Here is a 22636-nt window from a genome sequence, read left to right as displayed (position 1 = left end):
GTAACTTGCGGAAAGGCAGCTGGCAAAAGCGATATGCATGTTGTTCTCTGCAACATGACCAAGGTTAGGAGCTGCCTCGATACCATGCTCTTGAAGCTGTAATCCTGCATCAATTTCACATCTTATTTGTACTTAGGAACGTGGCCTTGCTAGATCAATACAACGTTTGGGGGCGCAAAGAGCCCCTGAGTTCCGGTCCAAGTCTTGTTCAATCTCCAGTTCAGTCAGTGACCAGCCATCGCGGCTTTTGTGAATGCGTCGTTCTAGATTCGCTATTCCTACTCTTACAGATCATCGTCATCCTCATCGCTGCCACTAAACCAGCCCTCCTGATAAGCATCCGCCAGCTCTGCCAAACCGTTGCCAAGGTCCTCCCTCTCGTTGACTGACACGAGCCGGGCAGATTCTGTCCGTAGATTTCTGATACGTTGCACTATGGAGCTGTTGGTTGAAAGCGTAGTCTGTAAACTGGCATCGGAATTGCCCGCCAGCTGGGGGTAAATCTGAGGGTAGGCGTCCAACAAGGGGAATCTGAGAGCTGAGTCATACCTAGTTCACTGTTAACGTCTATCCATCAACCAAACACATAATAAATAAAAGTGACCTACTTTCGCACGATCGAGTTCCCTATTATAGGGCGTTCTCCAGGAGCAAGATGCTTAGGGGCATCCTCATCATCGTGTCCCAGGGGGTCAAGGTCTCGATAAGACAAGATTTCTCCAAAAACATGCTTGTGAGTATCGAGCCTGGCAATGCTCTGCCTGCTCCAAACTCTCCCTATTTGGAAGAAATCAACGTTGATGCGGCTGTCTTCTGCCGAATCTTTGGCGGGTGCAAGAGACATGCGCATGCTCGCCAGAGGCTGGTTACCGTTGACGTTCAAACTTTCGGCCAACACATCTAGTGAGCCTGCCTGTTCTGAAGATCCCTGTGCGAGTCTCGAAGGCAGAGTGGCCGTTTCTATCGCGGCCGCCATAAGAGCAGATGTGTGCCAGGGTGAACGACGATCCATGGATACTGAAGCCGACATGTCCTGTTCAGGCAGGGCCAAAGGAACGACTGTGGAAGCTTGTGTGCAGAGTTGTTCGATGCTATGAGCAGTATTCGCAAGGCGAAGCTGACGCTTAGCTCGGGAGATATCGAGTAATGGACTTTGCAGGCCCCAGGTCCAGATTGTTGTCTTTGGAAACTCATCCCTCAAAGACTCGAGGTATGAAGATGTGAAACCGCCCCAAGCATCGTCGATGGTAGTAAATACTTGCATCCCCTGCATTCGATCACATTCTTCTGCGAAAGGTCTAAAGTCGCGGTCGACAAGCTCATGTTCCTTGTCGAGCATGGAGAAGAGTTCTGTTCCCATTGAGAATCGCTCAAAGGGCATGGTGGTCGAGTTTAGCTCAAAATCGTACAGCTGATTCAACGACTTTGGGTGAAAATAGACTCGGGAGAAATCAGACCAGTATCGGACGTTTGAAGTTGTCAGCTGTGCAGGTTCAGCGCCTGCATCTAGACTCTGCTGGTATGCGCTGGGGTCGATAGGCGTCTGCTTGTGCACAACCGGTTGGCCTGACCTGGGGAGGAGTCAGTAATATATCAGAAGACAGCAAGCTTGTTCAAAGCTCGGATACTTACCATAGTGCCTCTGGTGCCGACTCTGATTCGGCCTCATAGAGTGCGTTGATCTTGCGCAACGAGCCAAAGCCGCCTTTGAGGTCGTATATGACAGTTCGTGGGAGAAAGGTTTCTGAGCCATCGGCACCTAAACCAGCACGCCAGTGAACATTGTGGTCGATGAGTGGTTTCTCGTCATTGGAGTATGTAAAGTAAGATTCCTTTAATCGAATTAGTGGTTACATATGGAGTGTTGGTGTCAGATTATCAGATACCTGGGTGTTCCAAAAGTGAGTAGCCGTGTAATTGCTGAGCTGACCCAGCTGTAAGGTGACGATTTCTCGCATTATATAGTCCTTTTAACAGTCAGGGCTCTATAAGATAACCGAGAAAATATATGCATTAAATGACGACCAGAGTATTGATATCGTGGTGATATGTAAACGGTCCTGGTTTCATGCTACAAATATTGGTAAAGATAGAACTAGTACACACAATTAATTACCCTAGACACTGAGGGCCAGCATTTCTGCATCATACCCTAAGAAGCTTATCTAATCATTTGATTCATCAACAAGATATGTCGCTTTTATTGTGAGAAAATGATACTGAGAGTCTTTATACATCTACTGGGTAGTAGTTTATTATTTTAATATACTGTTTTCTATGAGTCCCTGTTGTCTGTTCTGTCTGAGTTAGTAGCTGGATATTGTCGGTACTAAGTGAGGTAGATAGCGAGAGTCCATTATGTCATTGGCGCGGTAGCACTTATATAGCATTCATTAACAACATCACGAGGTGTCCGCATGGAGCTCAAAACTCACGGACCTGAAAGAAGCATTTGCTACTTCGCTCTCGATATAAAATTATACAACATTTCAACGAATAAATTCACTCTCATAAAATGTCTCAAGACACTTCCGGTGCCGCTGCTACTGGCGATGCAAACGCAAACACTGGCTTCTGGAAAGAACTCGACTCATGGAAGACACCCGTCACCAAGGAAGTCGGCCCTACAGTAGAAGTCGGATCTAAAGCGCCATGGTCTCAATATCTCCGTTTACCAGACGGAAAGCCTACATTAGTAGTATTCCTCCGCCATTGTGGATGCCCTTGTAACTAATCCGACCTATCCATTTTGCCAGGCTCTTGGTGCTAACATACTTCTCAAGTTGCTGAGAAAACCTTCAGGTCTCTTACCGATCTCTCAGATAAGGTCCCAAATGTCCACTGTATCGCCGTCTCCCACTCATCAGAAGAAGCCACAGACAAATGGCTGCCTCAAGTCGGTGGTACTTGGAATGTTGACATGGTAATCGACGAGGACCGAGATCTGTATGCCAAATGGGGTCTGGGTATCTCATCGACATGGCATGCTGTGAACCCCTTTACAATGTGGAATGTATTCAGCCTCGGTAAGAATGAGGGTATATGGAACCGACCGACAGAGAGCGGCTCGCGATGGCAGACAAGCGGGGCTTTTGCTGTTGACCGTGATGGAACTGTGCGTTGGGTGCAGGTGGCGAGGACAGCAGATGATATGCCTGATCTCAAGGCGGCCATGACCGCACTTGGATTCCCACCTCCAGAGGACAAACGCCGCTCTAGACACGATTTTTAAGATATTTTCGTCATGTGGACTGAGAAGCACGGATATATACAAACTCCAGTCGTAGTGACTCAAATTCTCATCTTCTTTCCGGTTTACTGGACAAATGTCAAGATTTCCCCAACAAACAGCTGTAACTGACTGTCCAGTTCAATTTATCAGAGATGTAGAGGATAATGTCATACTCATCACCTTTTATATTATATCCTGGATTATGATATGATAGTATTTTCAGCCATGTTAGCGAAACATATGATTGTGATATTCATTGGGTATCTTGTAACTGTACATCGCCCAGACGCTCCCAGCTGTATCCTTGCCGAGCTTTCTGAATAGGTTGTTATGTACCTAGTTGTGAGTCGTACAAAGCCAGCGGGCTTGTCCTCGAGAAACCAAAGGCTGTCCCTCACCTCCTAGAAAGACAGAACCATGCTCAACCGACCAACTTCAAAGCCGCTTCTCCTCGATTCCATGACAGAGCACATCCCGTCGGACAAACCGGTGTGCACAATTTTAGAGGCCACCAAGCCAACCAAACCAACACTGCTGACCATTTCTAATGCAAGCATGCCTTTCTGTTTAAGAGTTCCTCCTATATCCAGCAGACCCAAGGGATCCTGGTGGGTAGGCGTTGGTTCCCTTCGTTTTTTGGAACGAGCCTTTTTGTGAGTTTTAGGGACATGAACAAGGCTTGACTCTCGTGCAGCAGCATTTGAGATAGCCCTCTCTTCCATCAGGTGGTAGAGTCTCTCTGACTGGAGACTCTGGCGTAGGTTGTTTGCCCAGTTGTAGAGTTCCAATCGGTCCCAACTTGGAGTTCGTCTGAATGACCTCAATCTCAACGCTCTTTCGGGGATAGATCGCGACACCACGGTCCCGCTTGATAGGGCGTTTTGCAGCAAGTTGTCGCCATGGTCGCGACGCCACTTGATACATTTAACGGCTGTGGAATGACGTAGTCGAGCGCTGCCATCCAAGGAGAAAATGTGATCAACTAATCGGTTCAAATCGGTAGGAACAAGCGGCGCGATGTAATCGGAGTTCATGAGGACACTGGCATCCATAGTGTCGTGGTCTGGTCGGGATTCTGTAGAGACGGCGTACACGCACTCCGACTCTTCTGAAGCTCTAGGGCCTTCGAAGGAAAAGAAGTCGACTTCCTTGTTGACCAGATACTTCACCACTTGTTGCTTGATATGCGTTATCTTTTCCGGGTCGAGCTCATCAGCCCGGGCAAGAATAGGGATAACATTCGTCATGCGCTGAGCACGTTTGATATACTCTGCATCTTCTTGTCCGAGTCCTGAATCACGTTAGTCAACGCCATCCGATTGTGACATATGAACCTACCACTGTGGGGGATAAGGTAGAGCAAAGTGTCCACAACTGGTTCCCCGCCAGAGTTTACCAAATTAAAGAGGTCCAAGTCAGCCATGGGTTTGTTCATGAGAGATGTTAAATGCGATTCAACGTAATGAAGATCACGCCAAGGTCCCTGAGACATTATTAGCATGCGACAGTGGCAGTTTGTTGTGGTGTTACGTACAGAGGTGCCATGTTGGTGACCCGGGCTTTCGACGAAACACACGTTTCTATCCAGGACATCACCAGTAGCTGAGAGTCGTTTCCGTGTTGTTACAGTGAGTTCTGAGTCAGATCGCCACCATGGCTGCGGACGAGAACTGGCGTATGTCTCGGTAGCATGGACTGCGTTGTGGTTCTCTATTGGGTCCATGTGTACGATATGCTCGCAACGTTCTGCCAAAGTTTTGATAAGTGAGGTTTTGCCAATACCTACGCAAGATTAGAAACTGGCCTGGTCCATTTTGCGAATTATTCACTTACCACTTTGTCCAGCTACCATGATTTTCAGCTTGCCCAGGGATTTACCCACCTCGGAAAAGGGCCGGCGTCGAGGAACCGTCAAGCTGGGCATGATGAACTGAGGTATCGTGTTTTGGTCGGCTTCGTCATTGTACGCCAAGTCTGACACAGATAGAGATGCATGCTGACCCAAATCACTCTGAGCATCTATAGAGGGCCCAGCGAGGGAGAAACTTTGCGAAGACATGCTCATGACAGACCCGGCATGCGAGAGCCCAATCAAAGATGGAGTGCCTGGTTGAGATAGCAAGTGGAAGGAGTCTTGTCCAACAGCCAGTTCCTCCGACTCGTCCGACTCCGAAGCAGGAGACGTAGGCTTGTTGACGTTACGATGGGGCGAACGTCGCTGGCGCGGGGTTGATGGGCAGCGCGAGTTACGACTACACTTGCGCCTATCGCTTTGCTGGCGAAACCGTGGGCGGGAGCGATCTCGACGATTGTCAAGGTCTGCCTCGGTGGTAATGAAACACGTAGTAGGGACTGTTGTAGAACCGCGTACCAAACTATCTGGCCGGTCTGGAGCCCGGGTATTGAGGGGATGGTTCGTAGGCAAAACAGGTCTCATTGTTATGTTTGAAAGAACCTCAGCGGCGTGTTTATACGAAAAATGATACAGGGGCGAGTTGTGCTGTTAGGTGCATATCACGGCGCCTCGTAATGGAAGAAGTGAGAGGAGGTACGAGCATTCGAGTGCAACAAGTGAAAGAACGAGACAAGAAGCGAATATTCGAGACTGAACGTGATTAAGTAGTACTAGCGTAGCATGTAAGCCGCGGAATGTTTGTGCAAACGCAACAAAGATGGATTTCAATAGGCAAAAGTGATGGATGTGATAGAAGGAAGAAAGGTAAAGTAAGTGAATAGAGAGCCGTAGGCATGTATCTATGATACCTACCTACCTAGTCCTCAACAACACTGGTATATACTTGCCTCAGCTGCTCAGACGGGACAACCCCCCCAGCTAGACTACCCCTTCTATTCATGGGGACCTAGGAACATGGGGGGACCTCCTCCCTGAGCACATACCTACGTCTAGCAGGGAGCTTCTGATTTACATCCCCGGCACGTAGATAGATACCTTATCTGGTAGGTGGGGGTGCCTAGAACCCTCATAACCAGGTGCTTGTGCCTCTGATACGACGACGCTAACTGCGACCCGTGACACGCTATGGTCAATTGACACCCGCTAGTTACCTTTTTACGTTGAGCGGCACTGTTATCGCTGGTCAGAATCTGGTCCGTTTCTGTCGATCCCCTCCTTCTCAACACATTGTAACTGGACCGCTGATTCCCCTCTATTGGGCGGCAACAAAGACCATACAACAAGAATCATTCCATTCGTTTTATCGGGTTTGGAACAATTACTCAACCCATCTCCGACCCTCAGCTGTGGTTTCATACACGCAAGACGTCTGTCTGCGACACCCAAAAAGCGAGGACATCCGGCAAGGGCGACATTTCTAGACCAGGAAGCAATTTTTATTTTTCTTCTGACTCAGTCACCACCAATAAATACATCAACCATCAGAAAGAGGCTCTTGTATCTCCATCTATTATAACCTCGTCCGATTCAGATCCAGATCCGGAACCGGAACCAACCCTTTGAGTCTCCAACACTCTTTACCCGCCTCACAGTCCGAACCAGTGACACGCCATCCTCATTCGATTTTCCTACACCTGTCGTCTCAGTCTCGCTAATAGATACCCAACAAACGCCCGCCCATCTACACATACACTATGGACGGAAAGCGACACCCCAGCTCGTTCCAGCAGCTTGAGAAGCTGGGAGAGGGAACTTATGCCACCGTCTTCAAGGGCCGTAACAGGCAGACCGGAGAGCTTGTCGCGCTCAAGGAAATACACCTCGACTCTGAAGAAGGCACCCCGTCGACCGCCATCCGAGAAATCTCGCTTATGAAGGAGCTCAAGCACGAGAATATCGTCGGGCTACATGATGTTATTCATACTGAGAATAAGCTCATGCTCGTCTTCGAGTACATGGATGGCGATCTTAAGAGGTATATGGACACGCATGGCGAGCGCGGTGCTCTTAAACCAACCACCATCAAGTCATTCATGTACCAGCTCCTCAAAGGTATCGACTTTTGCCACCAGAACCGTGTTCTCCACCGTGATCTCAAGCCCCAGAATCTGTTGATCAACAACAAGGGTATTCTGAAGCTTGGTGATTTTGGCCTCGCCCGCGCCTTTGGTATTCCTGTCAACACATTCTCAAACGAAGTCGTCACTCTCTGGTATCGCGCCCCTGATGTCCTACTCGGCAGCCGTACATACAACACCAGCATCGACATCTGGTCAGCGGGCTGCATCATGGCTGAGATGTTTACGGGTCGGCCGTTATTCCCCGGAACCACCAACGAAGACCAGATCGTTCGCATTTTCCGTATCATGGGCACACCGACAGAGCGCACCTGGCCCGGCATTACCCAATTCCCCGAGTACAAGCCAACATTCCATATGTATGCTACACAGGACCTCCGAAATATTCTCCAGACAATCGATCCTACGGGTATAGACCTTTTGCAAAGGATGCTTCAGCTTCGACCGGAGTTGAGGATCAGTGCTCACGATGCCCTTCAGCACGCTTGGTTCAACGATCTGCTAGTGCACCCTCAACAACAGCTCCAGGCGCAGGCCCGTGCATACCCTCAAGCAGTTCCCAGCCAAGCTTTCGATACGTACTAGTCCTACTACTGCTGATATTGGCATACTGTAGCCCACCGTCAAAGGCATGCATGTCAGAAACCTCTTTGGATTGGACTGTTTGTTTCTGTGATACAGTTTCTTCAACTAAAAAAAATATATGGGGATATCGTGTAGCATTTTGCGAGCGCAATGGAGTTTGTGGTTAATAGGAGCTAGACGGGGAGCAGAAGGATATCAGGTTTTGGGGGCAACGGCATATCCGCTGTCGTGGATTTTGTCATGTGTTGTTTTTGTGTCGGCAACAACTAATGTCATGGTTAAGGGGCTTGTTGAGCGGCCCACGTCCCCGAGCCTGTCATTCTACTTAAGCGAAATCCATGGTTTTTGCACTGGGCTTTATTTTTTAGGACCATGTCTATTTACAAGACTCCCGTCGACAGGACTCCTGAACTTAGTCTGAAGAGGTTCCCTGGCCCATGTCTCTGCCAGGGCCGGTGCTTCACCCTGTTCCGCTGGGAACCCTAAACCTTCTCTCAGCTTTTCGACTTCGTCTCTCACTCTCTTTGCCACCGAAATTCTTAATTCAGCAGCTTCCGGGCTGTTTCGGAGCAATTCTGGATCTCCTTTTGCGACAAGTTTGCGCCATGCAGCCCGCTGGTGGCCAAAGACTTGATCAACATCGGTTGGTTCGCCTATAACTATCCTCACTGTCTTTCCAACCCGTGGCGCCCATCTTGGCCATCCTCTGTCCTCGGCCATTATCTGTTGAGTACCATGAACGAACATGGGGATGAACTCGGGGGCAGGGTCAGACTCGAGAATCAGTCGAGACACACCCCATTTGAAGTAGCGTAACCCACTGTCCGGGCTCTGGTGACAACAAGCTTCAGGGAATACGTGGACCCAAGCGTTACGGTAATCTCGGTATGCAGATGGCGCCGGGATCTGATCGACGCCGTTTGTTGAGAAGAGGAGTGGTTGTGTTGAAGAAGGAGTCGTAGACAGCGGAGAATCTGAAGCGGTTGACCATGATGCTGGTGATGGACCAGAAAGCAACTTGATAGCCTGTGTCATAGTTGGCTGATACAAGCCGCCATATGGGGAATACCACAGTCTGTGTGTGGGAAGGACTTGTCCCAGACTGAAGAATGTGGATGTGAACCTATTGTTCGCGATGTCAGCCAATGCCCGATCTTGAATATGATGATCTCGAAACTTACTTATTCTTGAAACAAATATCGTGAGCACCGAGGCCCCACCTCATGTTGACTGCATCAAAGAAGTAACGTAGTGGTAGAATACCCCATATGAGAGGATCATCAAGTCTATTTAGAGATGACTTGTTAGCCACCAAACTCATAATAATGGTTAAAGCCGTTTCGCTCTCACACTGCAACGTGATTACACACAGTGAGCAACCCGCGCTCACGTCCCTCATTTCTCCGACGATCAAGAACACCCAATAGTCCGTCGAGTCCTGTGACTTCAAGGTTGTTGAACCCATTCATAAACCCTCTTGAAAGTCCGCCAACTGCGCCCATGACAGCCACTGAGGCTATGCGCCATGGCAAACTTGGCTGCGTAGGTGGCTCAGGATCCGACATGATTTACACAACTGATAGTGGATGTCAGAGCATGGCATAAAAATATATAAACCAAGTATGATGAGAGCTATGGCAGAAGCACGTCGAGCGGAACTAAGCAAAGTCCAAGTTTCAGAGCATTTCTTGATCTCGGAGAGAAGCGGCTCTGATAAGACCCACCTGTAGCCGTTTCCCAGTAATTACCTCCCTATCGATATGCGCCTACCCTACAGAAGCACATATTTCCTTCTAGTTCATCCCAACTCCCAAGCTTCTACATTACATCCTGACGTCGTTCTGGCCCTTGACATCGTCGTATCCTAATCAGCGGTATGTGGTAGGCGCGTTATTTCTATCCGAAAACATCACGATTACAGCTACACAACTCAAAACAAATACACGAGTTCACTCTTCCAAGCCATTCTCGACATCATCGCAAAGCTTCTCGAGTTGTATATAAATCATGGTTTCCGCACACAGTACGCCTTGGATGATACCACCACATGCCAGTCAAACAACTGCTAATTCAAACCCCATAGGCAAACGTAACACCTCGCGACCGGTTTTCACGTCCCACGAACGTGCCCTCGCAAAATCCCACTGGTCATCGTCATCCGCCCGTCTGCACCGCGACTCCTTCCTCCCATTCGGTTCCTGTGGCCTGTGTCTCAACATCGCCCGTGATCCTGTCTCATGTCGTCGAGGCGACATCTTTTGTCGCGAATGCGCACTTTCAAACATCCTCACCCAAAAGAAAGATATAAAGCGCGCCCAAAAGGCCCGCGCTGCTACAGAGGAAGAGGCCGCCAAGCTGAAGGCGCATGAAGATGAACAGGAGCAAGCACGTGCGATTCAGGACTTTGAGTTAACACAGGCTGGTCTGGACCGAAAGAAGAAGAAGGGCAATGCAACTGAGACGAATGACGAGAAGCCGATTCCAAAAGTCGACGAATCAAACGTCCTTGCTTTAGTACCAGCAACGAAACGCAAGTTTGAGCTTGATCAAGACGAATTGGATCGCATTGCGCAGGAGGACAAAATCAAAGCAAGGAAATCACTGGAAGAAGATAAGGTGAGATATCCAATCATGAAATCGTCCGTTTTCTGTGTTAACGCTCTATTGTACAGGCTGCGAAACCGCATCTTCCATCATTCTGGACTCCGTCACTGACACCGGATGCTCAATCAAGCAACCTCCCACCAGTAACAAAGAAGGACAAAACAGTTCCAACGTGTCCAGCTTCTTCAGCTGGGAACCCACACCCAATCACAATGCAAAATCTCATAACAATCAACTTCACCGAAGAGGAAACGCCCAAGGGCAAGCAAAGAGCCTGCCCTTCATGCTTAAAGATGCTTACCAACGCCTCCAACCCCATGCTGGCCAAACAATGCGGCCACGTTCTGTGCCACAGTTGCGTCAAACAGTTTATGATCCCGCCTTCTAAGAAGGCATCTTCCGAGGACATCCCACCCCTGACCTGTTACGTCTGCGACGTACCTCTGACCTCAAAGTCACAGAAACAGGATGCTGTCTCGGGTTCTTCGATACCAGGTCTTGTTGCTCTCCAGTCCGAAGGCACTGGCTTTTCAGCCCACGGAGGCAATACTGTAGAACGATCAAGTGTCGCTTTTCAATGCTGAACTCTGACAGACTGCATATCTCGTTACTTCGTCCGCAACCTCGTTTGTCGTAGACGAGGCAATAATATCATGAACCACGCACGAACGACAAACCTGTGAATGACACCCTTGGTGAGCATTGTCAATCCGTGACTGAAAAAGCTCTTCAGCAGCTCTCCCCGAAGTCCAGCATATAATGCCCTCGCACCCTCATTTTTGATGATGCGAATGATGACGCCATATATGGACTGGTTGAGAAAGTCGACAATTCTTCTCAGCACATGCTTAGCCTTCATACCTCCATCTTTTGGGAGTCCCGACACTGCGCCTGGCGAGTCGCCCGAGGTACTCGCCACCTGGAGGCGGGTTTTGCCCGTCTGGAAAGGATATGTGATAGCAGTAGCACTGGCCTTACTTGTAGCGGCAATCAAGAAAGCAATCCATGCTACCGGCACATCTTCCTCTTCGAGCGCTGGTATGATGCGTGCTGCGAGTCGGCGATTGACGAAGAATGTGATACTGGGGTTGAGAGTAAGCATCAGAGTAGCCGAGTAACCGGACCAGAGGCCGATCAGGCCGCTCTCCTTTCGGATTTCAGAAAGGATCTCAATAAACGATTGTTCACTCCCCAGCATCTGCTTTCTCGTCACCACGTTGGAAATAGGAGTGGTCAATGCTCTAGCACAACCGCCAGCGACAGCCCCAACGAGAAGCTCCTCGACAACGGTTGATTTCCGATGCTGAGGACGCAAGTAGTTGTAGAAACCGAAGAATAAGAAACTGTCCACGACCGATTTGGCCACGTCTGTTCCCAACCCGCTGTAAAGAGCCTTGAGTCCTCCTTCATTTGCAGGAATTCCTCGCAAGGCGGATATGACACCATCATAATCGTCCGCAGAACCACCAGTTTTCCGTTGAGCCTTCAATCGTGTGGTGATGAGGTCCAATGGATATAAAGATGCAGTTGATATGGCTGTGCCTATAGAGCCAGATACGGCGTGTCCGAGGGCACTGAGAGCCTGTTGAGATGACATTGCAACTTAAGAGATTAAAACGATTCGCTTATAGTCGCTGGTAAATGTAGTCGCTGTGAAATCATGACATGCAAAGGTGCATGGCATGGGAGAAGAGTTATGAATAAGAAAAGGTGACGGACGGCCTGAAGTCGAAGTCATGAGCGACACGCGCTACCAAATTTACGACGTCATAACTCAACCTCGGCGCGGGTCCCACCAATCCCGGTCCCGTCGCATGTGACCCATGTCCGAGGCATGCAATATAAATGAACTGATAGTGGGAGTGTATCGTTTCTAGAGGCTGCTGTGCTTGATACTCTGTTTTGCTGAGAGCATAGAATCGTCGTTCTTCAGCCTGGAATAAACCGTCGCAGGGCATGCAAAAAAGGGATTTCTTCTTTTACCTTCGTTCGGTTCTGCGGGGGTTTCTATGCTCTGTTTGAAACTGAAGGTTGTCTCTGAGGTGTGAAAGAAGCCGTTGTCCATCCCGTGTTGCTGGAAACTGCAACTCCAAGGTCTACTTCGCCCGGTGCATCTTCAGTAGCCGGTTGCAATCCGTGGTGACCTTCTGGTAGCTTCTGTGCCCCAAAGCTGGTAACAGAGAAGATGTTTGTTCTTCCGCTATTGGTAGCCATCTGGAGTTGTTCATGCAGTCTTGCAAGCTGATATTGTCGTTTTATCGGGGCGAATGTGGGCTGTGGTATCAAAGGTTGTGGGCGCCACTGTGACAGAGCACTCATCACAGCAGCTGTTTCTTCATCCGAATCGACAGGCCCATTATTCGCTTCGTCTTCATCCTCTATTGGTGCGTTGGCGTCAAGTGCGGCCTCTGTAGATGATTGTTAGTCGGGCATTTATAACACAGTGCAGCTCAAGGCGGAGACTTACTCTGCTGTTTTGCCTGGTTCTTCTTCTGGTAAGCAGCAAGAAGCATGTCGTATGGGAGAGATCTCCCAGCAACTGCGCGTTTAGCACCCATACTGTGGCTTTTGCACGTCAACGATCTTGCGCATGGCTGCCCGTTAGCGAGCAGAACACCACATTGCCGTTCCACGTCCACGGGCCCTGATCATGTTAGAATAGTTTCCTCAGGATATAGATCGAGAGTGCCTCACCCTTTGGTTTAGGGACTTTAGCCTTGGGCTCATCCTTCTTCTTCTTGTTCTTTGGTCCCTTGTCGGGGTCACCATCGGCCTTTCGCTTCTTCCCTTTGCCGCCTTCTTCCGGCTTCTTCCCAGCAGCTTTTTTGGCGGTCTTGCTTCCGGTAGGCTTCTTGTCGGCCGATATACCATCATCGTCGCTGTCGTCATCGCCTCGTTCTATGCCGTTTTCTTCGTCTTCTTTTCGTTGCTCTTCTTGTCTTGCCGCTTCCTTTGCCCTTTCTCTAGCCTCACGAGCTTCCTTTTTTCTTTGCGCCTTCTCTTTCTTTAACCGCAGACATTGTGCAATATGCGCTTTGGCAGCAGTCTTCAGTACGCTCTTCTTGCAATGCTTGCATTGTTGGAGATCAGGACTGTCCTCGAGTGGTCGTCCGGTTGCAAACGTTTCGCGGGAAGTTTCGTCTAGTTCGTTCACTACAGGACCTGGCGAAGGGGCACCTACGGGAGAAGTGCCATTCTTCTTCTTGTCTTTAAATAGTTAGTCACGTTGATGTCGTAGCCGAGAAGTAACATAGAGACATACCGCCCTCTATAACACTGCCATCCCTCCAGTTTCCAGGTTTGCTGTGTTTTGGCGCAGGCTTCTTCAGCTTTATTCTACCATTCTTGTTCTTTGATGCGACTTTGATCGTGCCATCATCACCTGCAAGGTACGGTTAGCCCCATTGAGTCGCGCGATCGTGGAGTCGCGTTTACCTTTTCGGGCGTCTGACCCCATGTGAGCAGGTTGAGCAGTTGTGCTCGTTGGTGATTGCAGAAGAAGCGTGGTGTTTGCACCGAGTATGATTTTCGACTTTGAGCGATGATCGTGAATGGTTCGGTTGCGCGAGAGATGGCCGTCGTGACAAGGCTATATGCTGTGGTGGAGTTGAAGTGTACCTAGCTAGGTGCCTTGCGATTATGGCTGCCAGTGATACACATACACGTGCCTGAGTGGCTAAAAGTCGGCCCACGCCTACACTGTTCCTCCGGGGATGTCAATTAATTAACGCTCCGCCAGTAGGTAATGTCTGGGGTAGTAGGTACTAAGCCTGTCCATAGTTACTATCAATTTGGTACTCTCACTCGATTTCCGCGACTTGGACGTCCTTTTTTCCGCCGGATGGGCGTGATGAAAGAGTACGCTATTTTCATGTGTTATATAATCTGGTATAACACTTTTTTGAAATCTTATTTGGTTGTATGGCCTTGTAAAAAAAAAAGCCCTGCCCTGGTGGCAAGTTTATTCTGTTTCTATCTACTAACTGTTGCGCTGATGGGAAAATACTAATGTGAGCATCTCGTTTCTTTTCGAAATGATGACATGAGAAATGCCATTGCCACAATCTTTTCAGAGTTTATTTATATCACAAAATGTATAGGATGTTGGTGCAATATCATGTATGGAAAGCGGAATATGAATAACGAGGTTGATTGCGTAGTATAATGTAAATGGCGATCCTAGATATATTAACCAAGAAACTGTCTTGAATACGGTATGAATGGATGATGGCATGACGTTCGTTAGATATTAACAAAAAATTGCAACCCAAATACTCCGATATAGATCTTCCCATCTCGCACCGAAAAATAAAGTTCAATGGCGATGCCAATGCCAATGCCAATATCTATGCAAATGCAGACTCCCAAACAGCCGATGAACACCGAACATGATGCAGTCATTCTGACCCAGATACTTGCTGGCTTCTATTGCCATGTTGTGCCTTTGTAGATATATCACCGTACAATGCTTTCAGTTGTTTCCTCCTTTACTAGTAAGGAGTCTCGGTATGCCTTCATAGATTCCATCATAGATTTGGCATGTAGAATGCCCATGTCACTCCATATACATTCCATCACCGCCAAGGCCCAATCCCAGTATGTGTCTGGCACACCCGGAGCACAAGCAGCAACTTGAAGATGGAATAGAACGACAGGAAGTCCAGCCGAGCCTGAGCCCGCGCCTCCTATCCTCTCAACTGGCATAGCTGATTTGTCGGTAAGGAGAGGGTGTCGCCAATGCGTCGGGGTGCTCACAAGCGTATCGCGGGCGAGCCCTCTTACAATCTCGTATCGCCGTCCATACTCAGCCAGTGACATTAAAGGTGCACTGGATTTGGGGTATTTTTTGACAAACTCAATGATGGTTTGATTGAGAAGAGTGCGTGCCCACCGGTAATGCCCCCACATGCGTGCAATAAACATATCATAATAGACATGATATACACCCTCAAACACCACAGACGATGGTAGATGTTTGGCTTTCTCTGTGCGAAATCTCCATGTGGGTCCGAGGCTATGCTCCCATTCCAGAAAAGACGTATCAAGAGCGAACAACTGCTTCAAAGCGGCGGCCGTGTCCACTTTGCCATCAGAAAAAGCATGAGCTCTGATATAGGTTGATACTTGAATAAATTGACCAACTAATGGTCCGAGATCAGTAGCTGGATGATCAGCAGGTTCGAGGAGGGTTTTGGCAAACGAAACCCATTCGTACAGAGGGTCCGGTAACGATGTTGCTGAGATGTATGCGGCTATGAACTGTGCAGGCTTGTAAGTCAACATAGAATTATAGGGGGGACGCCACGACATACAAGAGAATAAGACATTTGTACCATGGCGCGAACACCAAGGAAGGCTGCCGCCGGCATAGGTAACCATCTTCGCAATAAAGCAACACCACCCATAACATGCGCATGCACATGAGCAATGCCCTGATTCGCTCCCTTGACAAGCTGCAGTCAGATGTTAGTATTCGAGTTCCCAGAATCGCACGCATAAAAGGGGAAAGTTGAAATCGTGCTGACCATCGGGGAATATTGAACAGCAGCGGGGGTAAGGGCACACACCTCGAACATGGCAAGCATGACGACGGAGCGCATTGTAACCTCAAAGTCCGGCATGCTCGAGGTCTGTATAAGACGACCAGTTTGACGCAGGGCTAGTCCGTATTTTTGACGCGCTGTCGTCATCATGCTGCTGTCACCTCTAAGATTCGAAAGGCTGGCGAGGCCAACGGCAGCCATTATATCCTGTACAGCAGGATCCCACAGCCATTCTGTATTTGTCAAGTCACCAGGATGTCTTGGCTCATCGGGATGGCCAATGAGGTAGCGATTAACATAGAATTGAATACCCTGGTCCTCGATACTCGAATCGATAGGTGTCGGAAGTCGTGGTGGTTGAGTGAAGGTAGACATCGCTGTGTTGGTAGCTGATGATTTGGTTACAATAAAGGAAGAGGAGGAGGAGGGAGATGAAGGGGTCGGGGGTAATGTTTGCTGGCTCGGCGTGGAAACAGGAGATGTGGGCCAGCCGACTGTGACTGAGGAGGCCGAGCCAGCGTGCAACGACGTGGAGGAGGAAGACGAATGTGTTGAAGCACTGGACGCATATGACGAAGCGAGAGAGCTGGATGAAGTTTGTGCTGACAACCCCTCAGAGGCGGAATCGCCAACACCCCATTGTGCATGTGCTTTTTGTATCACTTTGCTACTCTCATCGCGAAACATGAGAGACAGTTGGTCACGATAACCTGGACACCTTTTCCCAACTCGAATGCATTGTGAACATTCAGGTTTTATTTTGTCACACTTGAAAGGCAACAACGGTTAGTTGAACGAATGAATTGAAGATGTGGTGGTAGGAAGGTGGGATAAAAGTGTCTGTATGCGGCTCACAATATCTTACCTTGATGCGTCTGACCCGACAGTTTTGACAGCCCTGCGAGGCTTTACCGCAGTAGACCATGGCCGTCGAGAAACCTTGCGTCAGGGTGGCGCCTTGCTGAAAAGTGAACTCCAGTAACCGTCAGCAAACCTGGAGGAGTGTATCTGACAATGCGGAGGCAGATCTGCGAAGCTGATGATACTTCGGATTCACGATACCAACACCTATGTAGGAACCCTAGCGAGTGAGATAACAGTTGCAGGTTGTACAAAAGAAGCAAACTGCTGTGGTGTTGCCAGCCTATTAGTGGTGGCCCTGACGGGTGGGCTGGATCCGGGTCAGGTTAATAGGGGCAGCAGAAGAATGATGGAGAGGTCAGCTCAATGGAGCATCGCCAAGTCGGATGTTATGTGGCGGATGAAGGACAATAAGATGATGAGTGAGGTCAAGTAGCAAGATCCCGTCAACAACAAGTAATATGCAATGAATCGCGTCTAGATCAGTCTCGTCTCGCCTTGGGCTTGTCCCGTAACGTTCTGCGTCTGCCACCTCAACCACTCATTTAAGACTTGAACTGAACGATTTCACTCACAGCCTTAAAACAGCTGCCGTTGCATGTATGTCCTCGAAATGAAAAGAGCCCGGCAGCTTGGGTTGAGCAAGTATCCGTGTATCGCCCTGCCCTAAATGGTCGTTCAGCTGATGTTGGTTAAACTGGGCCACAACGGGCGACAGGTAGACAAGCCCGTTGTGTTTCCGATACGTAGTAGATGGGAAGGTAAGGTAAAGGTAAAAAGGTAAAGGAATGTGGTAGGGGTGGCCCACAGCCCGCGGGAGCAAGCGGAAAGAGGGAAGGGGAAGAGAAGGTAAGAATGTTTGTGTTTGATGTGAAAGTCGCGGGGTAGGTACTACCTGCCTACCTAAGAGAATGGGATGAAAGATATTCACATGAGGTGCTGAACTGACTAGTACTTACCTACCTTCCTACTCGGCAGATGTGAAGTTGCTCGAAATGCAACAGAACCGAGTCAAACAAGGTACGACCAGGGCCTGTCTGTATGTATGTAGATACAATGATTGAATGGGCCGAAAAGGGATTGGCCAAATAAAAAAACGGGTTCTCATCAACGTACAGAGAAGGGGGCCAGGGTCAGGGCTGGGTGGTGGTGGTAGGTATCCAAGTTTAGAGCCAGAGGCGTGATGATATGTGCCGTCGGACTTTTCAAAGTGTCGAGGTGCGACGTCCAGAGATTAATTGCTTACGTTTTGCTTTTCAACACGTTGAAATGATTAAAGATTGAACAGACAAGTAAGGGTAAAAGTCCAAAAAGTAGGTATGTTTAGTCCAGACAGAAACGGAAGCAGATGCCGTAAGTTGATAAACCCATCCCATTACGCTACAGATACGCAGACCAAGACAAGTATTAGGCCCAGCCCAACTAGTGGACCCAGCCCTGCAAAGGGTAAAGCCAACTAGAGTGTCTCCTTCTAGGTACCCAAATTAGACTGTCGCTCCACTGTTAAGAACCCTGCTCTGCTCTTGCTCTCTCAGTACCTGCCGATCTTAAGATGCTCTTCCAGTCTTGCTAGGTTAGTAGGTACATATCTGATAGTTATAACTGAGATTCGGCACTGTCAGCATGAAAAGTGTGGAGATTAATTAATTACATCTAAATGTCGAAAATATGGAATCCCCATCGATCACATCTCACCTCAGGGGTGATCTTCAGCTAGCATTGTGGTTCAATGCAACGGACGCACGTTCGCAACCCGCGGCACAGCTGGAATCCCGCACGGATCTTGAAGGTGGCATGGCTCCAAGGCAATGGATGCAGTCCAGTCCCATCCATGCCCGTTGCAGGTGAACTGTGGACAGCTCGCAGTGCATATGGTGTCATTCCGGGTTGCCCTATCAGTTATTGTCACCCAACTCACAAGGGAAAATATCAGGATACCTAGTTTAGTAAAGTGGTTGATGAAAGCTATGACAGACGTAGACAAAGCAACCAAGAAGAAAAAGGGGGGCAGATAACGGTGTGAGGATGCTTACAAACCTAGACATGGACCACTTTGTCTTGAATATTCTTCAGTGGGTGGGTATTCGTTGTTGTGTGTTTATTAGATGGTGGGTATCAAGCTTTTAAACTCTGTGTGTTGGCTCCCTACCTCTATCTAGATAATACCTACCTGCCGATTCATCATTAGGGATATGGTGCCATTTAGTTGTTTATATAAGTAATGGTTATCCCCTAGCATAAGCGTTACGTCTCAATGCTGAATAAAACAACAACAACAAGCCTTGTCTTCGTGTTCCAATTCGCCCTCACCTCGCAATATTAGATTGCCGACGGGGCGTTGTCCCAGGCGAGTTTGTGTGTTCGAAAAAAATGCGCCCGGCCTCGGCAAGTCCGTCTATGGCTTAAGCAGAGTTGAGAGAATTGTATTCATGATTCATGAACCATTCATCAAGACAAACTGGAGAGATATCAGTGCATCATAAACAAAAGCCGGCACTCGGCCGAATTGCTGTTAACCACAAATACAGGGCTGCATTGTCCCAGAAAGCCTTTTCTTACGCCCGTCGTATCTCAGCGAGCTGCCTAATTTGTAAAGACGTGAACGATGGCAACCGGACGGGTGGGTTCCATACAGATCCATGTGAACATGGATCTCATCAGGAATCTATATAGTCTAGTCTACTATCCATACATAATAATAGATACATGTGATGTGTGATGCTCATATTTTAGGACCTTTACAAATATCTCCTTCCAAATGAGACGCAAGTGACTACTCTGGGAGAACGTGTTGTCCAAGTCAAGTGAAGCCTGGAGATGATTAGATTCACCTACAGATAATATGGGGACTAGTAATTAAGGACACTCACTCAGTGCCAAGTCGGACTATAATTAAGCGTCGTTAAAAATATATGTATAAACATGCGCGTTTGCTTGGCATGAGAGTAGGTTGCAATGGCTTTTCTGTATTGCTTCATTTCCCAACTCTTTACAATGCTTTTGGTTTTATCATGACTACTGACATGCTAAAGCTCTAGATAGTATCTAGAAGAAGCTTGTCCAGCTTTCCCCGCTTTCTTCCACGATTTGATCATCGTATTAAATAATGACGTAGCAGACACACCCATTTCAATTAACCTTACAATACCAGGTATCTTAGCACAGACAGTCTGTTTGGTCCAAGAAGCCCAGAAGTCATGACTTGATAGCACAGCGAAAAGAACAACTATATGTTTTTGCCAGATACCATGTAGTTTCTCCTTTTGTGGATTTCCGTTGTACTGCTCGTTTCTTTTTAGTCTTCATAGGAGGTACCTAGGTAGACATCTACACTAGATTCATACCTACCTACCTGGTACAAAACAGAGCCAAGTTCATCGTCCCTTGTCTATGGAGGGGCTGCGTCACGTCATACCCTCTTGTATGTCAGGCTTTACATCATCTATCCAACCCCACTCATGCTTGGAATAAGCCGAGCGCATGTGGGAAGTTGACCGGGGATACGGTTCCCATCCTCAAAGCAGATAGTAGCTAGGCTACTCGCTACTGTAAGCTACAGGGCACTCTAGCACGATACACTATACTACGCCTGGGCTACTGTCATGTCATGCCCTGCCAGGTCTGGTCCATTGATCGACCGCGGCGTCATAACCTGAAGCCGCCACATACGGAAGATGGACAATTATCTTTGTCCCTGGACTGTATTCCAGGTTTGACCGAACTGATGAAGGACAGTATCCAACGTGTTACGCTGTGCGCTGTTGCACACTCAGCAGGTTACTCTCAGCCTGTACTAGGTTAGTACATAGAGCCTGTCATCAACGTATAGTAGATCCTCGACCAAGGTTTCTATTCATAGTACTCATGATGTATCTTGCCCGGCCTCTTCAACTGCCTGTCCATACCTATCAAGGGCCTGCCTGCCTATTGGAGGTAGCTAACCTGGCACTCAAACAAACAACGACGTCAGAGCTCATCAAGCCCCTCTCCTCCCTGACATTGTTGTCATGACATTTACCAGCTAGATTGTGTTTTATTTAAACTTCAACCATCTCCATAACATTTCTGCCTCTCTTCATTCACCATCTGCTTTTCCATTATACCCCATTTGCTCTCAAGATACCCTGCCAAGTCTCAACCATACCCCCACTGCGAGATCAGTTCAACTCTACTTACACAGTACTCTCACACCACTCGAATAACTAAACCACAATGGAGACCATCAACAACCTCACTGCTACTGCCTCCAAAGCCATCTGGGGCGAGAGTCAGACTGGCAATAAGGAGCCTGTTTCTGGAGTCAAGGGTGACACCGCCCGCGGCGAGCCCTACGATGCTGGCAACCTAGGTGCGTCATGGGTCCCTATATTAATATGCGAATTATCTTACTGACTATAATGGCTATAGAAACCCCACAGCAAGAGAAGGTAGCTGAGAATTTCAACTACGGACAGCATGGCGAGGAAAACACATCCGGACTTGGACGAGAAGACCCTCTTTCAACAACAACTGCTTCTTCATCTGCAGTCCCGGCTCCTGCTGCCGCCCCCAACCACTCAAAGGATACCACTGCTGAGCAGAACGATACCCGCACCCCAGAACAAGCCGACAAGGGCAAAAAGGATCTTCATGATGTAGACGACACCTCTGAAGGTACCGATGCCAAGATTGGCGAGGGACCTGGCCCCCGTCCCATCGAAAAGCTCGCCAAGGAGTTTGGCGGCGATGCAGGTAACGCTCCTGTCGAAGGAACCTCCAACAAGCCCACTGAAGTCGGCTCGGGCGCTGGTGAATCGTCCAGCTCGGAGAATCAGCCCCACGACCCAAAGGAGGATGAATATATCACTGCATCCGGATTTGCTGCCGATGGCGGCAACTTCGACGCTGCCAACCCCGGTGCTGGACGTGAGGCCGACCGTAAGTAGAATTTCTCTGCACTTCCTACCTTTCGACCATGGCTAATAGATATCAGGACTCATGGAGCAGAAGGGCGTTCACCTTGGTGAGAGTGGTAGCTCAGAGCCAACCTCTCATACTGAGTCGCACTCCAGCAGCAAGCACCACGGTAGCTCTCATGAGGAGAAGAAGGATAAGCCTAGCCTCGGCGAGCGTATCAAGGCCAAGCTTCACAAGCACTAAATGGCTGGTTAGTATATTGGTGGAGGGAACATGTAGAATTTAATGACGGAAAATGATATCCCAAACGGCTTACACCACGAAATTTATATTTTAGGCGCTTTTCGAATGCGTTCTTTCTTCTATCAATTGTTTTACGTATCTAAATAACTGACTCTTTCGCGAACTATCCTCCCATCGGCCTCCCCACTGGATGTTGTTGTGGCTAGAAAAGCTCAGGTTACTGTGTACTTTTCACCTGGCAGGCTTATCACACCGGCGTCCGTGAGCATCTAATGGGCATGTGACATTTGTGAACCGTCCAGAGTAGCGGCAGATGAGGTGCAGCGCAATGCTGAAACGGGAACACTGCATGTTCGTCCGTCTCTTTGATCAATCACCATCGATCACTAACCTCGGCAGATACAAAGGACAACCATCATGAGCTATCATGAGCTTGGCAACGTGATGCTTGGTATCGTGGCAAGTTCAGAGCACTGCTAGATTGACCATCAATATTAACTCGCCGCTGTATATCTGCACTATTCACTGCATTTGAAATTCGACAGTTTCGAAAGTTGACCCTGCGATCCCTTTGGAAGCCTCTAATTTTACTATACGCCCTGCTCCTGGGTCTCCCAGGTATATTCAGTTCTTGTGCGACCAGCGTACACTTGCCAATGCCACCGTTCATGTCCGTCAA

The 22636-nt window shown here is 48.6% G+C and overlaps 10 protein-coding genes across 10 annotated transcripts; 4 read left to right on the top strand and 6 right to left on the bottom strand.

Moving 5' to 3' along the window:
* Positions 1–284: 284 nt before the first annotated feature.
* DML1 (mtDNA inheritance, partitioning of the mitochondrial organelle) lies at positions 285–1958 on the bottom strand (the record flags this gene model as incomplete). Its single annotated transcript, XM_044852730.1, has 4 exons — positions 285–549; positions 609–1571; positions 1633–1832; positions 1887–1958. 4 exons carry the CDS (start codon positions 1956–1958, stop codon positions 285–287), a joined length of 1500 nt encoding a protein of 499 aa, XP_044705400.1.
* A 557-nt stretch (positions 1959–2515) lies between these two features.
* Positions 2516–3232, top strand: FPOAC1_008284 (uncharacterized protein; the record flags this gene model as incomplete). Its single annotated transcript, XM_044852729.1, has 2 exons — positions 2516–2726; positions 2784–3232. The coding sequence occupies 2 exons, from the start codon at positions 2516–2518 to the stop codon at positions 3230–3232; spliced, it is 660 nt and encodes a 219-aa protein (XP_044705399.1).
* Positions 3233–3633: 401 nt separating this feature from the next.
* On the bottom strand, positions 3634–5669 carry FPOAC1_008283 (uncharacterized protein; the record flags this gene model as incomplete). The annotated part of the gene is made up of 4 exons (XM_044852728.1): positions 3634–4523; positions 4571–4715; positions 4767–5014; positions 5066–5669. 4 exons carry the CDS (start codon positions 5667–5669, stop codon positions 3634–3636), a joined length of 1887 nt encoding a protein of 628 aa, XP_044705398.1.
* A 1172-nt stretch (positions 5670–6841) lies between these two features.
* Positions 6842–7810, top strand: PHO85 (negative regulator of the PHO system; the record flags this gene model as incomplete). The annotated part of the gene is made up of 1 exon (XM_044852727.1): positions 6842–7810. The coding sequence occupies one exon, from the start codon at positions 6842–6844 to the stop codon at positions 7808–7810; it is 969 nt and encodes a 322-aa protein (XP_044705397.1).
* A 357-nt stretch (positions 7811–8167) lies between these two features.
* FPOAC1_008281 (uncharacterized protein) lies at positions 8168–9035 on the bottom strand (the record flags this gene model as incomplete). Its single annotated transcript, XM_044852726.1, has 2 exons — positions 8168–8933; positions 8992–9035. The coding sequence occupies 2 exons, from the start codon at positions 9033–9035 to the stop codon at positions 8168–8170; spliced, it is 810 nt and encodes a 269-aa protein (XP_044705396.1).
* Positions 9036–9432: 397 nt separating this feature from the next.
* Positions 9433–10998, top strand: FPOAC1_008280 (uncharacterized protein; the record flags this gene model as incomplete). Its single annotated transcript, XM_044852725.1, has 5 exons — positions 9433–9483; positions 9608–9684; positions 9732–9820; positions 9894–10426; positions 10483–10998. 5 exons carry the CDS (start codon positions 9433–9435, stop codon positions 10996–10998), a joined length of 1266 nt encoding a protein of 421 aa, XP_044705395.1.
* Positions 10999–11021: 23 nt separating this feature from the next.
* FPOAC1_008279 (uncharacterized protein) lies at positions 11022–12011 on the bottom strand (the record flags this gene model as incomplete). The annotated part of the gene is made up of 1 exon (XM_044852724.1): positions 11022–12011. One exon carries the CDS (start codon positions 12009–12011, stop codon positions 11022–11024), a length of 990 nt encoding a protein of 329 aa, XP_044705394.1.
* A 410-nt stretch (positions 12012–12421) lies between these two features.
* Positions 12422–13871, bottom strand: FPOAC1_008278 (uncharacterized protein; the record flags this gene model as incomplete). Its single annotated transcript, XM_044852723.1, has 5 exons — positions 12422–12822; positions 12882–13058; positions 13109–13621; positions 13677–13796; positions 13850–13871. 5 exons carry the CDS (start codon positions 13869–13871, stop codon positions 12422–12424), a joined length of 1233 nt encoding a protein of 410 aa, XP_044705393.1.
* Positions 13872–14869: 998 nt separating this feature from the next.
* Positions 14870–16882, bottom strand: FPOAC1_008277 (uncharacterized protein; the record flags this gene model as incomplete). Its single annotated transcript, XM_044852722.1, has 4 exons — positions 14870–15673; positions 15727–15867; positions 15940–16725; positions 16823–16882. 4 exons carry the CDS (start codon positions 16880–16882, stop codon positions 14870–14872), a joined length of 1791 nt encoding a protein of 596 aa, XP_044705392.1.
* A 4148-nt stretch (positions 16883–21030) lies between these two features.
* FPOAC1_008276 (uncharacterized protein) lies at positions 21031–21957 on the top strand (the record flags this gene model as incomplete). Its single annotated transcript, XM_044852721.1, has 3 exons — positions 21031–21166; positions 21226–21735; positions 21791–21957. The coding sequence occupies 3 exons, from the start codon at positions 21031–21033 to the stop codon at positions 21955–21957; spliced, it is 813 nt and encodes a 270-aa protein (XP_044705391.1).
* Between the last annotated feature and the right edge of the window lie 679 nt (positions 21958–22636).

This window comes from Fusarium poae, chromosome 3, assembly GCF_019609905.1.
Source record: "Fusarium poae strain DAOMC 252244 chromosome 3, whole genome shotgun sequence".
Classification (NCBI taxonomy): Eukaryota; Fungi; Ascomycota; class Sordariomycetes; order Hypocreales; family Nectriaceae; genus Fusarium; species Fusarium poae.
The sequence above is the reverse complement of the archived record's forward strand: the minus strand, read 5'-3'. Positions and strand labels throughout refer to the sequence as shown.